The 15,334-nt window shown below is 46.9% G+C and overlaps 1 protein-coding gene across 1 annotated transcript; it reads right to left on the bottom strand.

Annotated features, from left to right (window-relative positions):
- Positions 1-7,490: 7,490 nt before the first annotated feature.
- On the bottom strand, positions 7,491-14,153 carry B2m (beta-2-microglobulin). Its single transcript, XM_048332294.1, has 4 exons — positions 14,068-14,153; positions 9,781-10,059; positions 8,545-8,572; positions 7,491-7,651 (listed from the first exon to the last, which is right to left on the bottom strand). Exons 1-3 carry the CDS (start codon positions 14,132-14,134, stop codon positions 8,559-8,561), a joined length of 360 nt encoding a protein of 119 aa, XP_048188251.1. The 5' UTR covers positions 14,135-14,153; the 3' UTR covers positions 7,491-7,651; positions 8,545-8,558.
- Positions 14,154-15,334: the final 1,181 nt, after the last annotated feature.

The raw sequence follows: 15,334 nt of genomic DNA on the forward strand, positions 1-15,334 counted from the left end.
CCAAACTGAGGAAGATGAAGTGGAATAAAAGTGATTTGTAGCCACAACCATTTTAGGAGTTGGATCTTAAAAGAATCCCACTATTCATACCTTAACCTTATCTATTACATCAGAGGCCTGATTTGTACAACCTATGACAACTCCTAAGGCAACACCATAAGAGCAACATTCCTCTTTAGGTAGACACATGTATTTCCAGGACCAGAGGTTAATAACAGCCCTTCTATTTTGTAAAACAATGTCTGCCAATCTATTTGTTGAGTCAGTGCTATCATTGCACAATGAAGAAAGGAAGAATTCTGCTCAGACTCCTCTACAGAGGTCATAAGAAATAAACTTTCTATTGTTTTGTTGGAAAACGAGACTGCTGAAAAACTTGGATGAAGCAAATGGCATTGATAATTGGCCATACTGACAAAAGAGCTAGGACTTCCACGATAGCATTCAGGGCACGGGAAACACAGGGGCTATGTTGAGAAGGGCTTGGAGACATATCATGGTTAGTGTCTACAGAGAATAGGCCCCCCCCTTTTTTTTTTGTCAGTCATGGGGTCTGAACTCTGGGCCTGAGCGCTGTCCCTGAGCTGTTCAGCTCAAGGCTAGTGCTGTACCACTTGAGCCAAAGTACCATTTCCATTTTTCTGGTGGTTCATTGGAGATAAGTCTCACAGATTTTCCTGCCCCAGCTGCCTTTGAATTACGATCCTCAGATCTCAGCCTCCTGAGTAGCTAGAATCACAGGTGTGAGCCACTGGCGCCCAGCCCTCTTGGGGTTTTTCTTTGTTTTAGTACAAAGAAGAATCCTACCCAGAGGGAAATAAGTAACTCCAACTCCTCTATGCACCAGTTTAGTACTAAAAGGACACACTAAGGACAACTAGAATCTAAAACCAGAGATGCTTTAGGATACCCAAGCCTAACATCACATCCACTGATCTCCAGATCAATGGTCATTAGAAGAGGAATGGCCTGTCCTCCAGCATTTCATAAAATCTGAGTTGAATCTTAGGTCTGGGAGTATTTATTATCCTGAATAGGGCAATAGGCAAGAGAATGAGCCAATTTTCTGAGGTCTTTTGGCATAATGTAAACAAAGTTCTCTTTAAAGTTTGGTCCTCTCTTTCTACCTATCCTGAGGCTTGGGGCCTCTAGGTGGAATGTAGGTGGCAGTTAATTCCCTAAGCCCTGGCCATATCCTGTGTGACTTAGGAAATGATACTTGGCCATTGTCACTTTGAGTGCTTTGAGGCAATCCAAAACTGGAGATCTTCTTTTAGGGAGGACTTTTTCTACCTCTATGATTTTCTCCTAGCTAATTACTATCTAGTACATAATTTGCTTTCCTCCATAACCGAGATGATAATTCCACAACCTTGCACATACAAGCCATAGAAATGTGGCAAGCTGGGAGAGTCTGGAGTCTTAGGCCTGAGGCCCGAGGGGGAGTCCGAGGCCTAAGGCCTGGGGGAGGGGGGGTGCTTGAGGCTTAAAGCTTGAGGAGAGGTGAGGCCTACAGGAAGGAAGCTTGCTCCTCTGGAGGTTTGGAGATTCGGAGGCCGGGAGGCTGAGGTGGTTAGAAATTAAGGTGGAGGTTCAGAGTTCAGGTCAAGACAGGTCTTAGGTCTGAGTTCTGGGTCACTAGCCCAGGACAAGGTAGTCACAGGCTAGCATTTGGAGGTGGGGGGGGTGGCTCTGGTTCTGGGTTTTAGATTGTAAATAAAACCCCTTCCCACCTTAAGTTGTGCCTCAATGGATTATTCTCACTCTCAGAATACAACATAAGGAAGCAGGGGGCCACAGGTGAGGAGAAAGAATAGAATAAGAATTAATCCAGGCTCAGGACTTCACCCGGGAGCCGGGACTGCCCCCGCCAGTCGCCTGAATGTAGGCGGGCCAGCGCGCTGCCAGGCAACACGGCCCCCAGTGTCCCCCGGTCTAGGGAGATGCCCAGCCCTGACGGCTAACCCTGCCGCAAGCGAGGGCAGAGGGCTACTATGGAGGTTGGAAATGCAGCCTAGTGGTAGAGTACTTGCCTCATATACATGAAGCCCTGGGTTGGATTCCTCAGCACCACATATACAAAAAAAGCCGGAAGTGGAGCTGTGGCTCAAGTGCTAGCCTTGAGCAAAAAGAAGCCAGAGACAGTGCTTAGGCCCTGAGTCCAAGCCCTCCCCCCCCCCCAAAAAAAAGGGGGGCAGTGCCTTGGACAGCTAAGGCGACGCAATCTCAAGAGAGAAGTAGGCAGTGTAATATGGAGGTCAGATCTGGCCAGCGCCATCCTTGGCTGTTGAAGGAGGTCAGATTGACTCCATCTCAGATTAAAGAGAGCAGAAGCCAACTCCATCTTCATTAAGATCTCCCTGTCCTATAAATTCCCCTTCGCTGTGATAAGATTGTGTAAACTGCTTGACTACCTGAGTAGTGGAATGTTCAATGTTAAACCTGTGCCCTCCCATGAGTGGGTCTATCCACCTGCATTGTGTGAGCCCCGCCAAATCCCTGCTAAATCCCTATCTAAAATGATAGGTTACTTCAAACAGTTGCCATGAGGCAGATTGGAACTCCATTGGTCACCTGCGTGTGACCTGGCTTGCTCTGTAAGTGTTGTAACCTCATTGGCCACCTGTGTGTCGCAGGCTTGACCATGTGGTGTTTACCTTTATAACCGGACCCTGAGTGTGGCCCTGGGTGCGCGGTCCCAGCTCCCGAGTCTGGGCTGCAGCCCTGGCGGGCCAGCCTGCCTTTTATGGTTGCGATTCCAGCTCCCAAGTCTGGGCCATGACCCTGGCCGGTCAGTAAACTTTTGCTTCCCCAATAAATCTATCTTTTTACTTGAGACTGTCTTTGAGTGGTGGACTCTTGGAGGGATGGGGGATCACCCCACCCTTGGACCCCATTACATTGTGGTCCCCTCCCTTAGGGGGACCCCATTACAGGCAGGACCCCACGAGGACCTCATCTTGAAGAGAGCCTGGAGGAGCGGAAGCTGTCCAAAGAAGAGTGGCCGGCTCTCGGTGGCCAGCATCTGGTGAGACTGAGGACCAAAGAGGGACAGCAATCTATCCGAAGTCACGGGATCATTAGTAAAGCTGGACAAGAATCAAGCCTGTTACTGCAGAAACTGGAAAACTTTCTACCGTGCCCTTAGGAGAGATTCTAAGATCCTTGAACATTACCTTGGGAGGGGAAAATGCCTGAAGTAAAAAGAAGCCGGAAGCTCCCCCAGATGGCTGGGAGTTGGCTGAGCCAACTCTAGATGAATTCGATCAGAAGTTGGGAGAAGCTGAGACAGATCCTCATGAAGGGAAGAGGAAAAGCCAAATCTCTCTGGCCCGTCTTCACCATCCACCACCAGGAAACCCTTGGGATCTTTGACCTCTCTTACAAGCAGAAGGCCAGCGGCCGAGGACTCTATGAGTACTGCATTAAAGAAGGCTATGCGGACAAGAACCTGATTGCCAGGTGGAAAAGGCAGGGCTGGCGCCATCAAGTACACACACTATGGCTGCCGCGGCTGCCCCAGCTAAAACCCTGGCTCCGACCCCCTTCTCCATCCTGGACCTTGGACCTCGCAGGCTCCTTCCCGCTGTGCCGCTCCTTCCCACTGTGCCACTCCTTCCTAGGAACCCACTTGTCAGAGCAGTGCTGCCGGCCCCATTTGTGGGTGGCCTCTACGGGTGAAAGCCCTGGCATTCACCAGCTGGGATTTGTAAAAATAAAACCTTTCCACCTCTTGGGAAAAAAAAAAAAAAGAATGAATCCAGCAATTCCACTAGTTAAGGATGTTAACCATGGATTCCAATGAAAAAGCTTTCATACTAAAAATAAATGTGGCAAGCTATGGATTTAGATGCAAGCCCCTTAGAACCTGATAGGGAAGTCTCCCACCCCCCCCCCCCAAATAAGTGGAGCCAGAGGTGGGTGCCTTACCCAGCACTCCCCCACGTGCACAAACCTATGATCATGGCAGTGCGCCCTTTTAGGTTCTGAGTCACCTGCCTCTAATGGATTCTACCTTCCCCTCAGCGTTTTGTGGCAAGCCTGCTCTTCTTCCTTCCCAATCAGCACTGGGCAAGAGCCATTTAAAGAGACTGTGCACCCCCAGAAAACCCAAGTCCCCTTGTATACACCATCCCCATCTAACAGGGTGTAAAAACCCAAATATTTTGTCCCTCCTTTTTGCAGGAGCAGATGTGCCAGAAGTAATGAAGAGGAAGGATCCAACCACCTTGACTTGGCAGGCTCTCAGCTACTACTTTGTCCAGATAAGGCCCAATCAAGCGGAAGTCCCCCGACTCCTACCTCTGTGCCTGGCTACTGTGGTCCAAGAAGGACAGTGTCTTTGTGAGTGCGTGCATGTATGTGTATTCGAGAGGAGCAGGGACAATTTCAAGCCAGGGAGAGCAGTTGAATACACCGGAAGAAGCAGGAGGGGTAGAGCGCCAGGGAGCAGAAGCAAGGTCCTGAAGCAGGTTGAAGAAGTGCAAGTCCTGACAACTTTATGGTGAAAAGCACTGCCAACTCAAAACACAGACCAAAGTGGCTTATCACCAGTCGCACAGCAAAAACCTCTACTTCAGATTAGAAAGGAGATGTCCCTGGTCCCTATTTTCCTCTTTCATGTAAGCTTAGCCCTTACAGAGGAAGGAAGGGACAGATAATTGCTTTCTGCCCCACCCCACCTCTAGGTATTACATCAGCAACTTTCCACTCTAAACAAGTGGTTCTCAACCAAGACTAGGCACTTTACCTCCCTATATGAGGTAGAAAATGAATGGAATAGTTTGGTTGTTGCAATGATATTAGTTGAAATATTTAGGAGCTGAGGGCCTGGGTCCCAACCTAAGTATAGACATACACATACACAGAAAGTATATATTTGTAATCTGGGTTTTAGTCACATTCAAAAACATGTTTTATTCTTCCATGATTTTATTTGTTGAATATTTGATCACCATTTAATATGACTGGCTCTTTTTTGCTGAATAGGTTTAAGGAAGATAATAGATTTTTTAAAAAGCAGATAAAGTGTCAAAAGTTTAATGTTTTCATAATAAAAACAGATATTATGTTCACTTAAATTTTTTTTTTAAATATGACTGGCTCATATATACTGAATTTCTCAGGAATGTAACTACTGGTTAAATTATTTGTTTGAGGAATTTTACCTAGAGATTTTTTAAAACCATTTTAGAGAATTACATCAGAGCCAGAAATATGAAGTTTACTTCTGAGCTGTTGATGGGGCTCAGAAAACAACACCCCAAATATGGTCCTTGGGTGTGCTGAGCTAAAGAAGCAGCTTTAACTCAGGGTCTCGTGCTCTCAGTCGGCTTTTTCTGCTGCTGATTAATTGGAGGTAAGAATCTTAAGACTTATTGCCCAGGCTGGCTTCAAACTTCAATCCTCAGATCTCAGCCTCCTGAGTAGCTAGGATTATAGTCATGAGCCACTGGTACCTGGCCAAGAGGATGGTCTTTTAAGAGGTAGAGCTAGAAGCTTCTGAAAATGCTACTCTGTGAATTCCTTGAATAAGAAGCTCATTTTTGGAAATACTGAGCTGACTGAAGAGAGTTTAGCCTGCAGAACTAACCTTGGGGAAAACTTCTAGAATGACTGAGGACCATCTTGCTGGCCTAAAACCCTTTAGCTCCATGCCAAGAGGTTTTTCTTTGTATTTTCCTGCTGTGGTTTTAGGTAATTTAGTGAGCATGAACCTAAGAGCCACTGGAAGTAAAATCATTTGCCTAGAACTTCACATTTGGCAAAGCCCTTCTCATCACTTTCCCCTGGAACAGCACCTGGCATGAAATAGGTGCTCCATATTTATAGAATAAAAATTAAGTGAGTAAACAAATAAGCTGTGATATAGGAATCATTATCCTATTTTTATGGATGACTGTACTAGGTTTGTACCACTATAGCCATACTACATGACACATGCCACTTAAGTTATTTTACTTAGCTCACAGATTAAGAGGCTCAAAATCCACATGGCACGGTAAAAGCTCCACGGTGAAGACTGCCTGTTGCCTATGTCTTATCACGGTGCTAACAGCAATGGAGGAAGTGTGCATGCACAAAGGCAGACATCGAAACCTCGGAGATAAAGTAGAGATAACAGAAGGTACCACACTTTCTTTTTTGCCAGTCCTGGGGCTTGAACTCAGAGCCTGAGTACTGTCCCTGGCTTCCTTTTGCTCATGGCTAGCACTCTACCACTTGAGCCACAGCACCACTTCCAGCTTTTCCTATATATGTGGTGCTGAGGAATCAAACCCAGGGTCTCATGTATATGAGGTGAGCACTTTACCACTAGGCCATATTCCCAGCCCCTTTTTTTTTTTTTTGGCCAGTCCTTGGGCCTTGGACTCAGGGCCTGAGCACTGTCCCTGGCTTCTTCTTGCTCAAGGCTAGCACTCTGCCACTTGAGCCACAGCGCCACTTCTGGCCATTTTCTATATATGTGGTGCTGGGGAATCGAACCCAGGGCTTCATGTATACGAGTCAGGCACTCTTGCCACTAGGCCATATTCCTAGCCCCTCTTTTTTAAATAATAATCCTCTCAGGAGCACTCAAGGGGTCTCATGGGAACTACATTCCTGAGAACACATGGCCATTGGCCTACCAGTAGTCCCCTCCTCTTAAAGGTCCCTCTACTTTTAGTCCCACCGTGCTGGTGATGGACCCTGCAGTCACAGTGGGCCTTCAGGGAACAAAATTAAACCACATCTGAAGGAAAAGCTCAAGGCAGGATTCTGCAGCTCTAAGTCCTCAGGCACTCAAAAGTTCAATGCCCCTTGGAAACTCTGAACTTGTGGGAGTTTTGAATTAGATACGTTCAAAGCCCAGAGACAGATATTAAGACAACTTTTAACAGGAAGCACAGTATAAACTGATGCCTTACCCAGATCTGACTCTGCAAAAATGACTTCAAATAACACTGTGGCAGCAAGTCTTCTGCTTCCCCTGTCCCCCCCCCCCACCACCAGTGAAAACAATAAAAAGAGGAAGTGCCCTACAGGGTGAAGCCTGCTCATCACTGTACCAGGCTTCAGTTAGGGCTACATGACTTACCAAAGAGACATAAATATCTTCCCAGTCTCTTAAAGATGGAGAGTTTAGTGCATACTAGGAGCTTCATATATGATTAACTGTTACTTTTAACTATTAGCTTTGGTGTTTCTTTTCCTACTGACCCTTCTGTGGCTTTCCATAGTGTCAAGATTTTTTTTTTTAGGTTTTCAAGATACTTTATTTTTGCCAGTCCTGGGGCTTGAACTCAGGGCTTGAGCACAGTCCCTGGCTTCTTTTTGCTCGAGGCTAGCACTCTACCACTTGAGCCATAGCGCCCCTTCTGGCTTTTTCTATATATGTGGTGCTGGGGAATCGAACCCAGGGCTTCATGTATGGGAGGCAAGCACTCTACCACTAGGCCATATTCCCAGCCCAAGATACTTTATTTCTTTCAAAGATATTTGAGACGAAATGTTAGTCTTCAATTTTATTTCTGAAAGTCTGGTGTACAGGGAGATAAATGTGCAGACTGACACCTGTGTTTACATGGTTATAATCTCTTGGTGCATAAAGTGTACAAGTATATCAATATTAAAATAAACATTTCCAATTAGACCAGTTGTCTTTTCAAACCTGCAAAGAAAAATAGTAGAAAAAGTTAGCAAATGAAACTTATTTTATTTGGATTACAGTTCATACCATCCAATTTGTCTCATTTCTGTTGGATAGAATACTTTTTAAGAAGTAGCTGCAGACAACTCTCCAAATCCAATGATGCTCCAAAAACATTATAAGTAAGAATGCTGATATTAGAGTTTAAGTCTTAGCTCAAACTCTTAACTGTCTGACTGGGCAGACCACTCAAGCTCTCTGATGATCTCTCAGAATAATTCTCTGTCCTAGACAATTCTAATGGATTTTCAGCATCAAGGTATCCTGGCCTGAAAGACTAAGAAAGCAAACACATGACCTGTGAGTCTGAACAGAAGATTAAAAGAATGAAACATCTGTAGAACTGTGTCACTCCTCTCATTCGGGAGAAGAACAAAGCCACTGCTAGGACAAGGAAGACAGTGTGGGTGGTTTTTGAAGGCCTTCTCAGCAGAAATGCCCAAGGTGGAGACGGAAGTAAGACCCAACCCTTGCAGAGGAGTTGGATAACTGCCTGTCTCCTTCCATACCACGCTAACAGTCTTCGGCTCTGTCTTTAGAGGGTTCATGATGTTGGCAGAGCTAGACCTGTCTATGGCTAGCCTTTTTCATGCCACTCCTTGGGAGAAAAAAAGAATTTCCATAGGATTCTTTCTTATCTGTTGATATGATACCCTGATTAATGCACCAGTACTGAGGCTTGACTTTAGGGTCTCACATTCCTGCTCCCCTTTTTATTTGTCATTGGTATTGTGAAGGTAATGTACAGAGGTGATGTTACAGTTACGTAAGTTAGGTAAAGAATACATTTCTTTTTTGGACAATGTCACCTCTTCCTTCATACACAAAACAGTTTCTTAAAGTAAAAAACCTACCTCCAGGATGCTGGTTAGTTGTCTCGATCTATGAAAACGAAAGCAGAAAGAAAAACATTTTAAGTTTTATTTAAAAAGCACTATGTACTAACAGCTGTCCAAATCTAGCAATAAGACTGGCAGAATAAGCTACTGTTTCCTAACACTTGTTTATGAAATGATATAAATGTAGAAAATTGACCATCTACTGACACTAGCTTTGGACAACTATGATTGGTATTGTTTAATGTAACCTGGCTTTATCTGTACTTACCAAGCTTGTTTTGAACTTGTTTCAGCTCTGAACTGCCCACATCCTTTAGCCCCCCAATAGAGTTTATCCTGTTTTATTACCAGATGGTCAGATGATTTCCAGTAAAGGTCAAGAGGCCCTGACCTGTTTATGACTGATTCCTAGAAAGTACTATAATTAAGCTAAAGGGAAAATTCCTGTGGTTTTGGGGTTTATAAGCAGCCTCCTAAAACAGCTCAGGGCTGCATCTTGAGATCGCATCTCCAGTGCAGTCCTGGAGCATCTGTACTTTCTCGCTCAATAAAATCCTACTCACCCCGATTGTGATCTGACTGACCTCACTGATCGATTTCCAGACCCCTTAACAGTTTAGAATTACCCAGTAGGACTCACACCAACCCCCCCCACCCCACCCCACCTCGGCCTCTTAGCCTCAGAATGAAACCCAGACAGAGAACACTAGGAGAAGCCAGGACTGTATGATGCCAAGATTGTGGGATGTGCTTCTTCCTTTTTACTGTTGTTGGTGGTGATGGTTGTCATGGGGCTTGAACTCTGGAACTTGGGCGCTATCCCTGAGCTCTTCAGCTCAAGGCTAGCACTCTCCCACTTAAGCCACGGTACCACTTCAGTTATTCTGGTGGTTAATTGGAGATTAGAATCTCATGGACTTTCCTGTCCAAGCTGGCTTTGAACCACCATCCTCAGATCTCAGCTTCCTGAGTAGCAATGAGCCGCTGGCACCCGGCCTGGCCTATGCTTCTTGATTCTAACTGTCCATGAGGCTACCAGGAAGGCTGGAGGAAGCCAGTAGGTGAGAAGAGTGTGCACGAAGGCCTGAGAGGGCTGCTGCCACTCCCTGTCTCCCCTCAGGGACATTTGCGGCTCAGGGAGCATGCTTTGCAGGTGACACTAATCAGTGCTCTAGGAGTATTTCCTGACAACCCTAGTGTGCAGATTTCCTAAAATCCAGGACTCAGGTACAACTTTATTTGAAAACTTACCCCATTTAACTAGCATGGGCTTGTCCAGAGAGGAGTGAGAAACTCTGCATACATATTCATCCCGGTCATTGGGGGTGAAATCAGCATGGACCAGAAGGTGGAAAGACCAGTCCCTGCTGAAAGCCAGATCTGACTGCTGTACATTATTCATCTTCTGTCCATTCTTCAACAGTTCTATTTCAATCTGAGGTGGGTGAAACCCAGACACATAGCAGTTCAGGTAGTTTGGCTTCCCATTCTCTGCTGGGTGCCGGGAATAGACTTGAACCTTTGGCATGACTGCAAAACATCAGAAAATATAATTTAAAAATTGCCAGAATAGTTCGCTTAAGGCTAACTTGGTCTCAAGCTAAATCAGGCACTGAGTGTTAAATTTGGTTCTCTCTCTCTCTCTCATCCTGGGCCTTGAACTCTGAGCCTGGGTGTTGTCCCTAAGCTTCTTTTGCTCAAGGCTAGCACTCTACCACTAGAGCCATAGCTCTAGTTCCAGCTTTTTCTGTGATTAATTGGAGACAAGAATTTCACAGAGGTTTCTGCCCAGGCTGGCTACGAACCATGATCCTGAGATTTCAGCCTCTTGAGTAGCTAGAATTACAGGTATGAGCCACCAGCGCCCGGTTCTCAGTTCAATTTCTATTCCAGCCAAATGAGCTTTCACTTTCCCATGTAATTCTCTTATACCCACCTCTTAGTTTTTCTGCCTTATGTCTAGCAGTATCTTCCACTAGAGATTGTGAAAATTGTGTATGTGTGTGTGCATATGCACATATATGCACTGTTCTTGGGAATTTGAACTCAGACTCTGTCCCTGAGCTGTTCTACTCAATGCTAATACTCTACTACTTGCACCATAGCCCCACTTCTGGCTTTTTTAAGTGTTCACTTGGATAAGTTTCACAGCTTTTCCTGCCTGGGAAGGCTTTGGACCATGATCCTCACTCAGATTTCAGCCTTCTGAGTAGAGCTAGGATTATAGGCATGCACTACCAGCACAGCTCTGCTTTTTGTGTATGTGTCAGCACTGGAGCGTGAACTCAGGGCCTCCAGCTCTTGCTTTACTTTCTTGCTGGTACTCTACTACTTGAGATACCTCTAGCTGTTGTTGTTGTTGTTGCTTAATTGGAAATAAGAGTCTTGAGGATTTGTCTGACCACATTAGTCTCAAACCTGAATCCTCAAATCTCAGCCTCTTAAGTAACTAGGATTCATAGGTATGAGCTACAGTCACCTGACTGTGCTGAAATTGTAACAATCTTTCAGTGGAGCCTCTCAAGACCCTTTAATACCTTCTTAGTACCCATCACACAAGCCCTACTCTACTTTTCAGACTTCCTTATTTCACATACCTTCTATAGTAACAAAACAAAATGACTTATGCTGTATACTGGTTTAGCCCCAGAACCAGCACCATAAATAAATAATCATATATTCTGGGTACATAATTGTATTTTTTTTTTTTTTTTTTTTTTTTTTTTTTTTTGGCCAGTCCTGGGCCTTAGGACTCAGGGCCTGAGCACTGTCCCTGGCTTCTTCCCGCTCAAGGCTAGCACTCTGCCACTTGAGCCACAGCGCCGCTTCTGGCCGTTTTCTGTATATGTGGTGCTGGGGAATCGAACCTAGGGCCTCGTGTATCCGAGGCAGGCACTCTTGCCACTAGGCTATATCCCCAGCCCATGGGTACATAATTGTAAGAAGCAGCTACTTATCCATGCCTGGGAGGTAGTAGGGAAATAGAAAAAAAAACAAGGTACACTGACCAAATTTATCTGTCTAGAAATAGAAACGTCCTATCAAAAGGAAAGATTACCAACCTTATCACAAGCTGGATTAGGAATACCAATAAAGCCTTTTTTCCCCCCACAAAGTTAAAAGTGATCCTAACTAAACCTGAGAGCATTTGAGCTTCTAATAGTCTCTGATAATGAGAACATAATAAATATACAGAGGTCAGAGCAAATGTTCATCTTGGCTGGAATTCTTTTTTGTTGTTTGTCTGGGCTGGTCCTGGGGCTTGAACTCTAGGCCTGGGCCCTGTCCCTGGGCTCTTTTTGCTCATGGATAGCACTCTACCACTTGAGCCACGGTACTACTTCCCACTTTTTCTGTGATTAATTAGAGGTAAGGGTGTCCCAGACTTTCTTGCCTGAGCTGGCTTCAAACTGTGATCCTTCAATACTAGCCTCCTGAGTAGCTAGGATTATAAGTGTGAGCCACTGGCACCAACTTTTGCCTGGAATTCTGTGAATGAAGTAGGCAGGATTTTGCAAACATGTCATCATAACCTCTTCTAAGAAGGGATTTCGTGTGTTTATGTGTATGTGCCAGTACTGGGGCTTGAACTCCAAGCCTGAACATTGTCCCCGAGCTTTTGTGCTCGAGGCTAGTGCTGTACCACTTGAGACACAGCTCCACTTCCAGAATTTTTTGTGTTTAAGTGGAGATAAGAGTCTTAAGGACTTTGCTGCCTGCACTGGCTTTGAACCTTTATCCTCAGATGTAGCTAGGATTACAGGTGTGAACCAACCACTGGGTACCCAGCTAAGAAGGCATTTTGAATCCGAGCTCAGCTACTTCCTAGCTCTGTTGGAGCTAGGAATTGGAATAATTATTTCAGCTTTTTTTTTTTTTTTTTTTTTTGGCCAGTCCTGGGCCTTGGACTCAGGGCCTGAGCACTGTCCCTGGCTTCTTTTTGCTCAAGGCTAGCACTCTGCCACTTGAGCCACAGCACCGCTTCTGGCCGTTTTCTGTATATGTGGTGCTGGGGAACCGAACCTAGGGCCTCATGTATCCGAGGCAGGCACTCTTGCCACTAGGCTATATCCCCAGCCCTATTTCAGCTTTTAAAACTAAAAAGTTAAGTCATGCCCACAGTAAAAATGCACAGGTGATGACGGATATGGACCTTTAGAGACAATTACCATTACATATCCTTGAATATTATCCAGAAATGGTTTAAGTACAGAGGATGTATTTGGGACTTCCCAAAATAAGATTTTTTTTTTCCAGGCGAGAAGAGGAGCATATATAGCCAGACATTTATAAAGTGCTGAAGAGCAAAATGCTGGTAGCTTACACCTGTAATCATTGCTACCCTGGAAGCTGAGATCTAAGGCTGGAGGCTTGAAGCCAGTGTGGGCAGAAAGTCCTTGAGACATTTATCTCCATGTAACCACAGCAAAAAGTGGAAGTGTGGCTCAAATCATAGCATGCCAGCTTTGCGGAAAAAAAATAGGTAAAACAAAAACTAAGCAAGATTACAGGATCTAAGTTCAAGCCCCAGTAACAGAAACTTTGCCCCCCCCCAAAAAAAAAAAGTGCTCCAGATGAGCATGTGTTTAATAGTCTTGGTAGCCATATTGGCTTGCCCTCTTCCCCAACTGACAAGTCTTCACTTTCTCAAAACGGAAAGCAGGCTGCACATTGGGGAAAGAACCAGGCAAAATGCCAACGGGCCAGCACTCTGTGAAGAAATTCCGAGGTTCAGAGAGAGCGACTACCAATTAAGTGTCAGGTTCCATTTCAGCCCCGGCTGTCATGTAGCACCCCGTGTTACTGAAAGTCTTGGAGCCTCCGTTTTCCCAACTGTGGGTGACCCTCGAATGCTGGCATCCTGGGTCTATTTCCCAAGTGAGGGGACTGAAACTCCCATCCTCGGAACCCCGGGTGGCTAAGGGTGCGATTCGGATTCGGATGGAAAGCAATTTGTGAGATAAGGCCAAGATGGCAAAGCGCTTCCCCTCCCTCCTCCCCACCCAGCCACCCAGCGCTGCCCGGGCCCCGCGCGGGGCCGGGGGGGGGGGGGGCGGCGGGGGGAGGGGGGGCGGGGGGCCCACTGGGCCTGAAAGTGCAGAGCGGCCCAGGGCTGGCTTCGTGGGGAGGGGGGGCTCCCCACCCCCAAACATCCGCATCCACTCTCCCAGCCTCTGGAACTGCCCGCCCCCCCCCCCAGCCCGCCGCGCCCCAAGAACGCAGAGAACCCCACCTCCACCCCGCAGCCTCAGCCGCCCCCAAGTTCACTGTCCCACCCAGCCGGCCGGGGTGGACCGGGGTGTGTGCGGGGCGGGGGGGGGGGGGAGGCACATTATCTGCGCGTGGAGATAGGAAGCCTGGACTTTCACCCCCCCCCCCCACCTCCGATCCTCCCCAACACTGCTGGGGACACCCGAGCCCGGGAAGGAGGACTTGGGGGGGGGGGGGGATGTGGAGAGGGTCACCCGGTTGAGAGAGTTTCCAAAGGGACAAGGAGAAGAAAAAGTGTGTGTGGGGGGGTGAGGGGTCGGCACTCACGCTGCACCGCGTCCAAGCCCGTCAGGAAGAGCAGAGCCACCAGGGCGCAGGCCGCCGGGAGTTGCATCTCGGCCGTCCGCGGAAACCCCGACTGCGCGCGGGGCCCGGGGCGCGCGCTCTTAGAGCGCCCGCGCTCAGCCAATCAGAACCCGATCCTGCCCCGCCGTCACCAGTCTCCAGGCAGAGGGGCGCTCGCCAGGTTGGAGAGGGACTTTCCTGCTTTCGGTTTCCCGAGACGCTGGGGCCTGGGCGGGGAGGTGGGGGGGGGGGGGGAGAGGAGGGTTGTGCGCCTGCGCGGTGCGCCCCACCCGGGCCCAGGCGACTCCCTGCTGACTGACTCCACAGAAAGTAGCCTGGGACCCGAACTGCGGGCCGAGGATGGACGTACTGTGAGGTCAGGGTGTCAAGGCAAGACATTTAAAAATAATAATAATAAAATAAAAATTCAAGGAACCTCCAGCTGCCTTGAAGGCAGTCCAGAGAACCATCTAGAGTGGATGAAGAGTTTAACTTCTTTGGGCGGAACTTGGCTGTGGTTTATTTATTTTTATTAATAATTATTTATTGTAATAATTATATATTAAAATATACTATATATTGTTATAACATATAATAATTATTTATTGTTGGCTGTGGTTCAGGGACCGGTCTTGGTGCTGTTGATGGGTGGGAGGGGCAGGGCAAGGCCTCTGATGAGAAATGCTGTCATCCCCTAACAGCTTTCCAGAGCCCTGGAGGCACATACAGCCTTCCTTTTGATCTTACCCAGTTGCTGACCCCTAGGAGGTAAATTCATGAATAGGTGGTAGAATTATCCCCCCCCCCTCTTGTTTATGGTGTTACTCAAGAGTTTCCATTGATCTCCTACGGACCTAGCAAGACAGTTACCCCCACCCCCACTATCAGACCATGACAGGCATACATGCTGAGAAAAACCTACACACCAGAGGGCCAGGCTTACAGGTCCCGGCACTGGAAGAGACTGAGGCAGGAGGATCACAAGTTTGAAGCCAGCCTGTCCCGAAAAGAATGAGAAGTTGGGCACTGGTGTCGCAGGCCTGTCATCCTAACTACTTAGGAAGTTGAAACGTGGAGGGTGGAAGTTTGAAGCCCACCTGGGCCAAAAAAAGTCTGTGAGATTCCCATCTCCAGTTATCCTGGAAAAATTATGGAGATGTGGCACAAGAGGAAAGGAAAGGGAAGGAGCAAGAATTCCACTGCACCAGAAGAGTGATAAGGTCTTTACATGACAGCCCAGTCCAGGGAT

Source organism: Perognathus longimembris, chromosome 23 (assembly GCF_023159225.1).
Source record: "Perognathus longimembris pacificus isolate PPM17 chromosome 23, ASM2315922v1, whole genome shotgun sequence".
Lineage (NCBI taxonomy): Eukaryota > Metazoa > Chordata > Mammalia > Rodentia > Heteromyidae > Perognathus > Perognathus longimembris.